This window comes from Dromiciops gliroides, chromosome 5 (genome assembly GCF_019393635.1).
Source record: "Dromiciops gliroides isolate mDroGli1 chromosome 5, mDroGli1.pri, whole genome shotgun sequence".
NCBI lineage: Eukaryota > Metazoa > Chordata > Mammalia > Microbiotheria > Microbiotheriidae > Dromiciops > Dromiciops gliroides.
In genome coordinates this window covers 281,903,378-281,918,687 of record NC_057865.1, presented here as the reverse complement: position 1 = coordinate 281,918,687, position 15,310 = coordinate 281,903,378, and the positions used below count along the sequence as shown (strand labels likewise).

The 15,310-nt window shown below is 42.4% G+C and overlaps 1 protein-coding gene across 2 annotated transcripts in view; it reads left to right on the top strand.

Moving 5' to 3' along the window:
* Positions 1-11,131: 11,131 nt before the first annotated feature.
* ALDH1L2 (aldehyde dehydrogenase 1 family member L2) overlaps positions 11,132-15,310 on the top strand; it is a 59,789-nt gene continuing 55,610 nt past the window's right edge. For both annotated transcript variants that reach the window (XM_043965022.1, XM_043965020.1), the window contains exon 1: positions 11,132-11,285. In XM_043965022.1, the coding sequence (XP_043820957.1) occupies positions 11,238-11,285 (48 nt within the window). In that variant the 5' untranslated portion in view covers positions 11,132-11,237. The remainder of the gene's footprint in view (positions 11,286-15,310) is intronic.

The window sequence follows — 15,310 nt, the reverse complement described above, 5'->3', positions numbered from 1 at the left end:
TTTGTCATACTGATTCACAAAGTGGCATTAATTAGGACTCTCACAGAATTAAAAGGGAATTCAGAGCCTTCTAATAGATTCAATACCTGAGCTACTCTTCTACAATAGTCCACACAAGCAATCATCTACCCTCTGCTTAGAATTACAGATTACCGCCCAGGGCAGTGAAGCTCTAACAGTTAGTAAGGTTTGCCTCGAGCCAGAATCTGCCTCAGTCACTTCTATCCAGAACCTTTGATTCTGCCTTCTGGGGCCAAAGAACTAGGCTAATTTCTGTTCCATGGAACAGCAGCTCAAAAATTTGAAGATAAGTATCCTATCTACCCTAAATCTTGTACAGGCTAAACATCTATGTAGCTGGGTGTTTATTAAAGGCCCGGGCATTCAAAGCATGGAGAATTCAAAGACCAATGTAAACCAGTTTGTGCCCACAGAGAGTTTAGTGTTCTTCAGGGGAGGGTGGCTAGGGGGTGAAGTACAGTATCTCCCAATTCCTACAACTGACCCATACCTGCCATATTTTAAATGCCCTTTACTGTGGTGACTGACTTTGGGACATTCCAAAGAGGCCAGGGAAGTATGGTATAGTGGAGAGAATACAGGAAGACCCGTGTTCAAATCCTGCCCGTGAAATTTCCTAGTTGTATGACCAGGGATAAATCATTTGACCTCACTGGGCTCCAGTTTCCTCCTTCCTAAAAAGTGGCACCTAGGACTAACCAAATGCAGTATTCCAGAAGTGGTCTGACCAGGACAAAATATAATGACACAACCAGCATTTATTAAGCACCTACTATGTGCTGGACACGGGTTTAAAATAGAAACAATCTTCATTTGCAAAGTTTATTATCCAGTGAGGGAGACAAATAGGACACATGCAGAAGGGTTGGGGTTGGCAAGGAGAATGACCACCCCTGTCAAAGGTGGGGGGGTGTCGGGGGAAGGGCCTGGGGGGCGGGGGAGGAAGAGGATAGAGTGAATGATGAATGTTTTGAAAATTTCTAAGTCTCAGACGAAAGAAAAACCAAAGTATCCAAGCCAAATAAAATAGGTTTATTAAGAGAGGGATCCTGCCTCACAGTAAAGTCGATCTCAGGTCTAGGACCCTGAGCCTCAGGATTCACGGACATTTATACACAATAAGCTCCTTCCACAATTTTAACACAATCCAAGTGGTCCATGTACAGTAGGTATGAAATAGAACCTCTTAGTCTTTCATCATCCAGTTGGCTTTTCCTCCATAAACAATGACAATCTGATGGCATTCCGCTGAGTTGATTGCCAGTGTCTGGCTGGCTGGCTGTCCACCATACCAATGTTCCAATTTTTCTCTAACTCTGATTGGTCCCTTTCAGCTCAAAAGTGACTATTTTTGGTATTTGACCTTTGAGCTGATTGGTAGGCACCTTACCACAATTGGAATTGAGTTGATGGATATCAATTATGTGGTTTCTAGACCAGTTTACAATACAGCATTTATGTTAGCTCTACTAATATCTGGCCTACTTACTCCATTATTATTTGCTTAAGCTACTAAAGAATGCCTAAATATGTTCAATCACAGTTTGTAGTCTATAAACTGATTATTACCATAGTTAAATCACTTATATCTAAGGGGTGGGGAAAATCTCACTCGCATGAGATAAAAAAAAAGGGAGAAGAGGGACTCACATTGAATGACCCCAGTTTTCTCACTAAAATAAGAGACAAGACCCTCAGCCCAGAGAACCAGGGGAGGGGAGGGGCAGTAGGCTGGTGGGGAGAAGAGAAGGTTTGCAAAAGTTGCTGTAGAGAGTGAGATAGGGAGTCCTTCAGAAGGACCACCCTGCTGCGGGACTGATTCAAGGCTGAGTGTTGTTGGAAAAATAGAGGGCAGGACATCATTGAATTGACTACTTACAGGATCAGAATTGTTGTTCGTCTTTCATTCTTGAAGAGGACCGTGACATCAGGGTGATGTCATAACTTGCACTGAATTGGATTTAAGTGAGGGAGAGTTGTGACCTCACTCTCTCCTCCAGAGCCATCTGGGTCCAGTGGCAAAATACACATCAGGACGACTGGAGATGACCCCTGATGTTTGAGGCAATGGGGGTCAAGTGACTTGCCCAGGGTCACACAGCTAGTAAGTGTCTGGGGTGAGATTTGAACTCAGGTTTTCCCAACTTGAGGGCCAGTGCTCTATCCACTGCACTATCTAGCTGCCCCAGGGTCAGAAGTAGAGATGAGGGAAGTCAGAGCCTCAGGATTAATGACCTGAGAAAGTGCGGAAGGGTGGAGGAGCTGGAGGTCCCAATTATGGTGAAGAATGAGTCTAAGAGAGATGAGCCACAGGGGAAATGGAACATTAGGAGTCAGATAGATAAAATTAAAAGTTTTTGATTAGGGAAATGGAACATTTCTGGGTAATGGTAAATTCCAGTGTGTGTGAAACCATCACCATGTGTGGCTCCGTTAAAGAGAAGGCAGGTCATGAGATTGAAGGTGGCCCAGTCATTGGGAAGTGTGGGCAGGTGCTGAGGGCCCAACAGCATGGATGGCAAAGTTTCCTGGTGAAGGGCACAAGAAGATGATGAGCCCCATGCTGAACTCCATGAGAAAGGAGGGAGAATGACCCAGGGCTGATGTTCGGTAGAGCAAAGGCCTCCTGTAGACCAGAGGTGTCAAACTCAAATAGAAGCAGGGCCACTAAACTTTGCATAAGGATCCCCAAGGGCCACTTAGGTTTAAAGGGCAGTATCATCTGTGTTTTATTGTATTTTCAATTTTGTTAACTATTTCCCTGGTTACAATTTTTCATCTGTTTCATTATTTCAATATTACATCTGGTTTGGCTGCATGTTTGACACCTCTCCTGCCCACTCTGCCTCTCTCATGCAGACGAGGATCTGCGACTTTTCCTGAAAGCTGTAATCTGCCTCTACACCTTCCACCCTTTCCTCTTAGTTCGTCTCTGCCAGGCAAGGGAAACAAGATTAACCTCTCTTCTACGTGACCATCTTTCAAATATTATCCTGTCCCTACGAAAGCGCTTCTAAACCAACTCCCTTAGTTGAGTTTCTCACATTTGCTTAAAAATGCAACCTCGCCCACCCCCCAAAAAAATCAGATTTAGACACCATCAAACACAGACTCTTATTTTACCGATGAGAAAACAGGTTCTGGGAGGGTTAAATGATTAGGGAAGTACCACAGCCTGGATGGGAAGCCAGGGCCTTGGCAATGAAGGGCAGCACTGTTTCCATCCTCTCCCCACCACCGGACCATGTTAGTACGACCATGATAAAGTAGATTGGTGATGAAACTAAAGGTTTTCCCAACACTGCCCAAGGGTCCCTCCTACTGACTGTCCCCATTGGAATCAGTTGGTGAGGGATGGTAGACCCCAACAGGGCACAATAGGCAGAATGCTGGACCTGGAGGCAGGAAGACCTACGCCCTGGGCAAGTCACTGAAACTCTCTCAGCCTGTTTCCCCATCTGAAAAATGGGAAGTCATAGCACCCACCTCACAGGGTTGCTGTGAGGATCAAATGAAGTATGTAAAGAGCTTTTCAAACCTTAAGGTGCTAGGTCCATACTGGTCTCATTAGCTAACTATTTTCAGGGGTCACACAGCTCTCCATTTCACACTGTACTTAATGTAGGGAGAGCTGATAGCTTAACATACATCCTCTCGAGGGGAGAGGATGGGTAAGCGAGTTGCAATCACTCTAATGTAATTGTGCGTGCATTATAAGCAATAGTGGGAGAAGGGTTATACTATCACAGAGTTAGAGCTGGAAGGAACCTTAATTGAGGTGATCTCCTTCATTTTGTAGTCCGAGTAGAGCCTTCTATCTTTTTCTTTTGTGAGGGAAAAAAACAAAATGGAATTCACCATCTTCCTCCCTAAATAAATCTTTTCTCTGAATTTACTGTTTCTGTTGAGAGTACCACCATGCTACCCATCACCAAGGTAAGGGTTAAGCCCCCGAGTCACCCTTCATTATTGACTCATGCTCTCCCATCATTGCCAGATCTTGTCAATTCTGCCTCCACGTCATCTCACATCCATCTTCGCTCCAGTCATTCAGCCGCTGAGTTCAAGCCCACCTCTTGCTATTGCAGTAGCCTTCTGTTCTCAGCCTCCTGCTAATATGTCTTCTTGTTTCTAGTCTCTCCCATTTCTCTCCACATGGCTACCTAAAATAATCTTTCTAGGAAACAAATCTGACAGGGGAGCTTCCCTGTTCCACAATCTACAGTGGCTCCCTAGTACCTCTAAGTACTAGCCTAGTACCAGGCTTCTCAGCTTAGTAATTAACTGCCCCCACAGTCTGACTCCAGCCTATCTTTTTTTTTTTTTTTTTTGGTGAGGCAATTGGGGTTAAGTGACTTGCCCAGGGTCACACAGCTAGTAAGTGTTAAGTGTCTGAGGCCGGATTTGAACTCAGGTCCTCCTGAATCCAAGGCTGGTGCTCTATCCACTACACCACCTAGCTGCCGCCCCGCCCCCCCCCCCAGCCTATCTTTACAGGCTTAGTTCACATTATATTCTTTCAGACACTCTAGTTTCTAGCAAAAGTGGCCTCCTCTCTTCTCTAGGCTCAGAATTCCATCTATGCCTTTGCATAGGCCATGCCTAAAAAGCATTTTCTGCTCCTCACAACCTCTTACCTTCTTTCAAGGTGCCGCCTTCTATTGGAAGCCTCTCCTGATTCCTGAATTATTAATAATCCCTGCTCACATGGCCCTGTATTTTCTTCCAAAATGTAAACTCCTCAAGGACTGCAGTATTTGTGATTTTGTGTTTGTATCGCTGGGGCCTAGCAGCACCTTGAAAATAGTTTGTTGGTGAGTTGATGTTCTCTGGGTTATTAATGCCCTTCCTGAATGGCACCATCCAGAGCAGAATACACTGCTCCAGAGAGGCTCTTAGGCACAAAGGCAGAAGGCAGCATGGGGTTCTGCAACTGGGATCCCAGTGATTGCAGTGTATATCCTTTCATTTCAGAAACCAATAAAACAGCTGAAGGAGTAACAGGAAAAGCCCTGGAACATTACTAGAATTATACCAGGCAGCAGCCATGATATTTTCAAAGGCGACTGAAAATCCATGAAAGTGGGTACATGTCCTAGTCTGAATAGTTCATTCCAGTTTTGATAACATTATCAGGAAATCGAGAAGACCCTCACAAATATAAAACTGCTTGATACACTTAGCACAGTGTACATAATTTGAAATTGAAGGGGACAAAGTGTCCACCACTGAGTTTTTTATAGGAGGCTCTAGCTGACCAAGAATGAGATGGGGCTTGAAAACACAAATTTCAGGCAGAATAAAATGTTGAACAATATTATAGAAAGCATTCCCACAGGGAATCCATTTTTTATTTACTTTACCAACATGAGTTTCACTTTGTGATATTTTTCTATGCTATTGATTACTAGGAATATCAGTATCTATCCAACAGATTCTCTCTGGGATAAATTCAGTGCATAATTGGGAAGAGATTCTAGTACTACATCATGACTTCTAGTGCAGCCTTATTTTCCATAAGCTGGTTGGTCTGGCTCAATCAATCAACAAGCATTGATTATGTGCGAAGCAACGAGAGTACAAAGACAGACCTGAAGCTGTACCTGCCCTTAAGAAGCTTACATTCTGTCAACTCTATGTCTACCTCAAATACCACAGCCCGTCACAATTCATTAGTTATTTGTGACCATAATCTTCAGAAAAGGCCAATACCCATAGCTTATAATGCTATGGAGATGAGTCTGGATCCTCAGTACCAACAGAGTATGAGCCCCAGCAGGTCCCACCATTGAGAAAGGTATCTCTTACAACTTGGCAACAAATGGTATCTCTGAAGTCCAATGCCCAGCCTCTAGAAGTGAAGAAAGCATCATTGCCAAAAAGTTGACCACCAAGTGGTGAACATTTTTGGCCACAGAAACTTGTGAGGACTGTCTACTAAGATACTGCAAGACATCTGCTGTCAACGAAGGAATTGCCCACTCCAATGAAATCACTGATCACTTTAAGTTATAAGAGACAATACTGGCTTTTTCCTGTCTAAACAAGTCACCTACTTTCCAAACAGTGATATTTTCTTCAATATCTTCCCCTCTTACACTAGGTCAATGATTGTGTTTTGACTGTAGGTCCACATATTGTCAGAGGCAGAAGTGGCCCTAAGTCTTTCTGACTAGGGTTCTCCATCTGCTATGCCCTGTTATGACAGACAGATAAACAAAAGTTTGAAAATCTTCCCCTTCAAAGGACCCATAGTGGCAAAAACTGGAAATGAAGGGGGTGCCCATCGAATTGGAAATATCTGAATGAAGTATGAATGTATAGGAATATTATTGTGCCCTATGAAATTATAAAAGTGACAATTTTGGAGAAAGCTGGAAATGATGAACTTCCAAAGTAAAATGAGTCGAAACAATAGAAAAAAACATGCAACAATGGCACCATAAAGACAAGCAACTCCAAAAGACTTATCTAATCAATGCAATGACCAGCCATCAGGGCACTGAGGATGAAACAGGCCACCTACCTTCTAACAGAGAGGTGCAGAATGAGACACACATTTAGACGTGACCAATGGAGATATTTGTTTGTATGATGTTGCTTATTTGTTATAAGAATTGTCTTTTAAAAAATAAACAGGGTGGGGAGATGGGAGGGAGGGGAAATAAATGCTTGTTAAATTTAAAACATTAATTTTTTAAAAAACCAGCTTTCCCTTCCCTTTGAATTTGAATAAAAAGCTTTTGTTTGTGTTTATGTTGCTCCTGAATTACATTATAAGCTCGTAACGTATGGGAACCATGTCACTGATTAAGAATGCTTAATAAGTTCATTGACATCTTCATAAAGATGCATTTGGGAATCACGCCAGAGAACTCTGTTATGGATAAAATTCTTATAAGGAAAGCAGGCTGAGCTTCTACTGAATTCTACACTGTAGTAAATACTGTTGTAAAGGAGACTCCAGTTTCCAGAAGGGATATTGATGAGCTGGGAAGCATACAGAGGATGACAACTAAGATAACGAAGGTTCAAATGAGGATTGGCAGAAAGACTGGGTATATTTATCCTGAACAAGAGAAGGTCCAGCATGACTTGATAGCTCTCTTCCAGTGTTTTAAGGAATGTTACATAAAAGAGGAACTGGATTTGTTCTCCTGGACCCCAGAGGGCAGAACCAAGAGAACTGGATGAAAGTTGCTAACAGGCAAATTCAGACTTGATCGGCACAGTAGTTGGAAGAAAGGGCCTAGAGTCAAGAAAATCTGGCTTCAAATACTTGCTAACCGTGTGACCCTGGGCAAGTCACTTAACCCTGTTTATCTCAGTTTCCTCATCTGTAAAATGAGCTGGCAATGGCAAACAACTCCAGTATCTTTGCCAAGAAAGCCCCCCAAAGGGTCACAGAGTTGGACACAACTGAAATGACTGAACAACAAAAAAGAAAAACTGCCCAACAGTTATAGCTATTTGAAAGGAGAATAGGCTGCCTACAGTGATAGTGTGTTCCCCTTCACTGGAGGTCTTAAGAAAAGGCTGGACAAGTATTTACAAGATGTTGTAGAGAGGAATCTTTTGCAGGAGTGTAATGGACTTGATCAACACTGAGGTCCTTTCCATCACTAAAATTCTGTCATTCTAGGAAAGAGTATTTGGCTAGAGGAAGAGAAGATTGGAAAGAGGGGAAGAGAAGAAACAACAGCTGTCTTCAAATATTTAAAATCTTGCGACAAAGAGAATACTTTGTTGTTCCCGAGGTAAAACAGATGAATAAAAGTTATGGGGAGACAAATTTGTACTCCATACTAGAAATAACTTTCCAAAACTAGAATTGACAATGAAAGAGGATGCCTCAAAAAGCAGTGCATTCCCCATCACTGGGGCTTGAAGCCATTGTTCTCTCAATCTCTCTCTCTCTCTCTCTCTCTCTCTCTCTCTCTCTCTCTCTCTCCAGGACAATGAGAGTTAAATGACTTGCCCAGGGTCACACAGGTAGTGTCAAGTGTCTGAGGCCTAATTTGAACTCAGGTCCTCCTGAATCCAGGGCCAGTGCTTTCTCTACTGTGCCACCTAGCTGCCCCCAGTTTGTCCTTCATTCTCAAAGAGGACCATGATATCAGGGTGATGTCATAACTTGCACTGAATTAGATTTAAGTGAGGGAGGGCTGTGCAAGGTTACCTCACTCTCTCATCCAGAACCATCTGAGTCCAATGGCAAGATATACATCAGGACCACTGGAGATGCCCTTGGATATTTAAGGCAATTGGAGTTGTGACTTGCCCAGGGTCAAACAACTAGTAAGTATCTGAGGTGAGATTTGAACTCAAGTGCTCCTGGCTCCAGTGTCCACTGTGTAACCTAGCTGCCCCAGAGCTAGAAGCTCATTTATCTGGGATGTTGAAGAAAGGGTTTGTGCACTGGGAAGAAAAGCTCGACTAGATGATTTCTAGCATCCCATTCAACCCTGATTCTGCAACTCGCAGATTGTGTTCAGGATGTATTATGCTGGAGGGCAGCTAGTTGGTGCAGTGGATAAAGCACCCACCCTGGATTCAGGAGGACCTGAGTTCAAATCTGACCTCAGACACTTCACACTTACTAGCTGTGTGACCTAGGCAAGTCACTTAACCCTCATTGCCTCACCAAAAAAAAAAAAAAAAAAAAAAAAACCTAATTGAGAGGATATGTTATGCTGGTGACTGTTCTCAAAGGCATTTGAAACTTTTTAGGACAGCATGACACAGTTAACTTCCTAAGCCAATTTGTTTACAACATAACATAAGGAAAAGCAGGAGTCTTGTGAGGATCAAATGAAATTAAGTAGGTAGAAATTAAGTAGGTATAAACTACAAAGTGCTATGCAAATGTAAGGTATTAATATTGTTGTAGGGGGCTCCACATAAAGTAATTTATAGGTGTATTTCAGTTTCTGGTGTCCACACGAGATAATAATGAATCATAAATGTATACCACTTTAAAATTTGCAAAGTACTTCCCTCGCAATTACCCTCTAAGGGCAGTGCAAGAAATATGAGCCCCATTTTACAGTTGATGAAACTGAATGTCTTGCCCATAATTACCCTGCTGATAAATGTCTGAGGTGGAATTCCCCCTGAAGTCCTAACTCCAAGTTAGTCATTCTGTTTAATACATCTTGCTGTTTCCCAAGTTTACTATACCTCTTGAATGATTTTCACCTGCAATGGTTTGTATTTCCAGACTAAGTTTTGAAATATCCTAAATTTCAAAGAATTGTGGATTTAGTCTTGGAAGGTAACTTAGAGATCATCTAGCTGTCCCTAATTTTACAGATGAGGAAAATGAGGCCTAAAGAGGTTAGGGAAAAGTGTAGAGAGTCGAAAATTTATTATTTTAAAATGTATTTGTTTTTTTACAATTTTAAATGTTCTGTTGGCAAATTAAAGCAACGCTCATGAGATTTGGCCAAGTAAAAAAGGGAAAATAACAAATGTTGGAGGGGGTTGTGGGAAAACAGGCACATTAATTTCCTGTTGCTGTGAATTGGTCTTTGATACCACTGTACTAGGTTGATACCCAGAAGAGATCAAAGAAAGAGGAAAATGACCCATGTGTACAAAGATATTTATAGTAGCTCTTTAGGAGTATCAAAAAAAAAAAAACAAAAGACCCAACCAACAACCCAGGAAAATAAATATCAAATGAAGAATGGCTGAACAAATTTTGGTATGTGAATGCAATGGAATACTATTGTGCCCTAAGAAATGATGAAAGCAACAGTTTTAGAGAAAACTGGGAAGATTTGTATGAACTGATACAGAGTGAACCAGGAGAACAATTTGTATAATAACAACTTTGAAAGACTTAAGAATTCTGATTAATGCAATGGCCAACCATGATTCCAGAGGACCAATGGGAAAAAAAAACTGCAAAAACAAAACACCATATCCATCCACCTCCTGAGAAAGAGGTGATGGATTCAGGATGCAAAATGAAACCAATAATGGATTGTTTGCTTTGTTTGACTGGGCATATTTGTTAAAAATAGGATTTTGTTTCTTTTTTTTTTCCCAGTAAGAAGGGAGAGCTTCGTCTTTTTTTAAATAAAATTTTTTAAGTGTTTTATTGAAAAAAAGTATTCCTACTTTTCTCCTTTTAAAAATGGACAAACCTAAACACTGGTAGGTTTATTTTCGTTCTAGTTCACACCTGCACTTGGGAAAGGGCATATTTCTTCATATTTCTTCACCAGGTGCCACTCTTGATTAAAGGTTGTATGTGAGTAGTATGAATGTATTGTATCCTGATTTTTTATTTTGAAATTGGGCCCAAGGCCCCAAAAGAGATTTTCATTGATTTTGACCTTAAAGTTATTAGGCAATTTTCTGCCAGTCCAAAGTCCCATACTTCAAGGTCTTGCTCAGTTACCAGTTCTCCATAGTCATCCCTGATTCCCCCAATAGAAGTCGTCTTCTTTTGTACATTCCTAACGTTCCAGCACCCTCCCCCCAACACACACAGACACATACACACAGACACACACACGCACACTCCTCACCTCAACCATCGATTGTTGTTTGTGTCACTTTTCTCTCTCCTATTAGATTGTAATCTCCTTTTGGCCAAATTTTAGTTATCTTTATAGAAGAGCATGGCGTCTCACACGTACTGGGTCCTCCATAAATAATTGTTAATTGCCCCCGAAAGCCCCACAAAACTGCTTAGTGAGTGGGTGTTACCATGTATGGTTTGTTAAGAACTGCTGGTTCTGCAGTGCTTAGCAGAGGGGAGATGCCCCTCGGCTTTGGAGAGGGGTGGCAGGAGCCCCAATTCTAGGGCGCCCCCACCCATCGGCCAACACTAGGGGTGGCTTCTGTGTGCCCTCTCCTCCCATCATCCCTAGCACGAGCCAGAGCTCCGGGGACCTTCTGGCCGCGGGAGGCCAGATGAAGGTGAATTACCGAACCCGCCCGCGGGCGCAGAGGATGCCCGGCCCGGGGCACTGGCACCCGCAGGGCCGCGCCGACGTGTCGCTCGCACCCGGGAGGCGCGCGCCCGCGGGTTGGGGCCCCCGAGAGGCGGCGGGCGGGGTTGGGGGCGTTGCGTCAGACGGGCCGAGGCTCTGCCAGCTGGAGGGGGGCGTGCCCTGCTCTGTGCGGGGCTGGCCGGCGAGCGGGGAGGCTCCGCGGCCCCAGGGAGCTGACTCCACTCTGCGCGTCCCTGCTAAGGCTCCGAGATGCTGTGGCGAAGCGGTCAGCTGCTAAGGCGATTCTCCACCGCCCCGGTGAGTGGCAAGGGCAGAGCCCCCCGCTAGCTCGGCCTGCGGGCTCCGTCCGGGGCACAACCCCTGTGATGGTGCCACAAATCTAGCCAGGGGGAGCGGCTGGCCGGGAGCGGGGGAAAGCGCTGGAGGGGGGTGTTATGGGGAGCCTGCGGGAGGGGAGTTGTCCTTTGTCTCCTGATAGGAGGGAGAGGGAGCATGGGACAAGATCGCAAAGCATCTCCGGGCAGGTTTGCGTGGCAGTGGATGGGAGCTGCCGGACTCATGGGCAAGGGACCGGCCGTTGCCTAAATTTAGCCCTTTTGTTGTAAGGATTAAATCCTTGCACGGGATCGTGAATGAATGGACGGTGCAGGGCAGTGTGACCGTGGGCCATCAGTTTGTTCTCTCTGGGTCTCTCAGTTCACTCACTGGTAAAAATGAGGGGAGATGGACTGTGAACTTAACCCCTGAGGAGCCTCTCGGCTCTGTACCTATGGTCCTTCTCCCGGGTCCTAGCAACAGAGAGACTTAGCCGCAGCAGGCTTGAGAGATATAAATGACCCTGAAATCTGTGTAATGACTAGCAGAGGCCGGCCCGATTTAGCAACCGGCTTGCGATGGCTGAATACTCTGGAGCTGCTTTTGCTACAGCAGACGCTTGGGTTTCCAGGATTATCACAGGCTGAAGACTCAGCCACGTTGAACCACTACTATACAGTAAGTGGTACTGTAAAAACAACTCTCGCTCAGTGCCTTGGAATTGCATCAGCTGCCTAGAAGTCGAATGAGTGGGAGGACACGTTGCACAGGAATTTATCCTCAATATTTTCTGGGTTGAGGAGCTAAAGATGCCTTTCAAAGTAAGGCTCCCGGTGTTCCATGCTTAGTATGAAATGTTTCCTAGAGGAGAGAAATGCCCATAGGCATGACTCTACAGAGTCATGGGAGATAATTATATGCCATTTTGTAAAGTAATTGCTCTTTGGTTTCCTTTGCCAAATTATCCTCAGTAATAATGTGTAAATAGTTCTAGAGGAGAAAAAGGTTGTCGATGTAATTAAGAACTTGAATGCAGTAGCATACCTGTAAAAATGTTTCCCCGGAGCCGAAGTACTCACTGAGAACCCTAACTACGGCTCTCACTTTATATGATGTATTCTGTTCTATCTCCCTATTATGGGAGTTTATTTTTTCCAAATTCAATAAAATAATCTCACTTGAAGTAGGCAAGGTAGACACCCTCTGGAAGACACAACAGGCAGAGAAGGACTGTGAGGAACACTCTAAGACTGCAACAAATTTATATTTTGTACCAGAAAATTACACTTACCATGGTGTATATATGAAGTTTTGAGCCTTCAACACGGCAAATGGGACATAATTTATATATGCGTATATAAAATCAATATGTGTATGTGCGCATATAAAATATAAATGAAAGTTATATATGTATATATAACATACATATAAATTAAGTTACATTTGCCATATCAAAGGGTCAACTTTCAGAGGAGGGTGACACATCAGAACAGGAAAAGACTGAATAAACTAAACTATATCAGTATTGACCTCTCTCGAAGTGGAACCAGGAGATATAAAAAATGATGAAGTATGCAATTCAGCAAGTGAAAATATGGATTTCACAGAGAGCCCAAAGGCTCCACTGTTTTCCAAGAAATGTTCAAACCCTGACCCAGTGCAATGTGTTGGCTAGCTTGCCAGGGGAATATTTATCGGAGAATGTGAACTGTAATTACAAAGGATGAGCAGATGTATCTAGATTACAATCCCTGTCAGGAAGAAGAGTACCTACATTGATGAGAACGTAAGTCCATTAAGGCTAAAGATTTTAGCCCAACTTTTTCAGAGCACTGAACAAATAATTGCTTTCCATCAACATTAGAAATTACTTTTACTTTCCAATTGCTTTAACTCATCATATGCAACTGTTTCAATTCCACCTTGCTTTTGCTTTCCACATATCTGTAAAATGCTGAAGACAGATTCTTAATTCCAAACCAGTGCTTTACTTCTCATTATTCTTATACCTAACAACCTCCCATGTAGCCCAATGGTTTCATGTTGTACATAGCATATTATTAAACTCAGTTCATCATTAAATGCCTTCCATCATCATAAGGTTTTGTATTGTATTTCTCTTTCCTTTGCCCACATAGTTTTCCCTATCTAGAATGTCCTGCTTCCCTTTCTCCAGCTAAGGAAATCCTGTCCAACTTAAGCTGGATTGGTGCTACCTCTTAATTTTGGGGAGAGATAAAAATGCAGTTTGTGCGGAAATAGTTGGTACTTCCATATATCCATGCAATTGTATGTGCTTTTTACATTAAAAAAAAAAAAGTCTTCAGGTATGGGGAACCTGGAGTATGCCAAAAGGAAATGACTCCTCAACCTGAGATAGGAAGAGGATTGAATGCCTAGGGTTTCATTAAACTAGAACATTTTCAGTTTAAAAAAAATCAGAGTTTTTAACAGGTCCACCCTTCACTAAATCCTGTATCATGTCTGTGACTCACAAATTGTTGGCTCCAGTCCTAAGAAATTCATCTTTCATACCTGTTTTATATGTAGAAGAGCATGTTTACACAAGTTTATGTCATTCTTTGAAGGGGCCTTGAATCTTGGTTGAAACATGTCTTTCTTCCATACGTTCACAAAACAGAAACTGTGGGAAAAATATAATTTCTTACTTTTATGATTAGTATGAACTTAATTAGCTGAGGTAGAACAAGATATTTTAGTCCTCCAACCTGTACATTAATGAACCTATTGTATTTGGATTATTTTCAGTTTCTTCCCGCAGTTGGAGATTTAGTGATGAAAATGCTTAGCTTTTACTGACAAGTATTTTGCCTCTGTTTCAGTAAATGCTATGTTGAATATAGGAAGTTACTATGGCATAGTAGAAAGAGAAATAGGAAACATACTGTGAGTCTATGGGACTTGACAAGAACAGTACCTTACCTGGGTTATTGGATTCCATGATACTGATTAGAACCATCTCTTTTGACAGTTGGGTAAGTGGGGGAAGGGGTAACCAAAAAGTTGTAGATATGGCAGGGAAATGGTTCAAATGGGCCAAGATCAAGAACCAGGAATCCAACTATTGGGATGAAGACTCACTATTTGACAAAAACTGCTGACAGAATTAGGTTTAGATCAGCATTTCACACCATGACCATAGGTACTTTAAAAATCACATCATAAACAAATTAAAGGAGGGAAGAAGAAACCTTTTGCAATTACAGATAGTAAAAGAAACCTTTATGAAACAAAGGATAGAGAGGACCACAGGAGAGTAGGTGAATAATTTTGAGTATATAAAATTTTAAAAACTTTTGCACAAACAAAATCATGGAGCTAAAATTAGAATGGAAGCAGTTAGCAGGAGTGGGGGGAGGGATCTTTGCAAGAAGTTTCTCTGCTCAAGGTCTGATATTCCAAGGATCTAGGAAATTGATTCAAATATATAAGAATAAGAGTCATTTCCCAAAAGATAAATGGTCAGAGGCTATGAAGAGACCGAGAAAGAGAAATCAATAATCATAAGAAAAATGTTTCAAATCAGTAATGCTAGGAGAAATGCAAAGTCAAATTCTACCTTACACTTCCAGATTGGCAAAAATGATGAAAAGAGAAAATGACAAATATTGGAGGGGCTGTGGGAAGACAGGAACACCAGTCAATCAGTAAGCATTTAATAAGCATCAATTAACCTGGCAGGCACTGAGCTAAGGCAAGCACAGAGAATGAAACAATCCCTACCACAAGAAACTTATGTTCTAATGGGGGAAACTGCCAGTCTGTATGTAAGCATATATAAAATAAATTTAAAGTGAATAAATTTTTAAAAATACATAATAGTTTGAAAAGGAAGGCACTAGCTGCTGGGGGGGATCAGGACAGGCTTCTTGCAGAAGATGGTGCGTGAGTAGGATCTTTTTTTTAAGATTCACTTTTTTTTTTCTTGGTGAGGCAATTGGGGTTAAGTGACTTGCCCAGGGTCACACAGCTAGTAAATGTCAAGT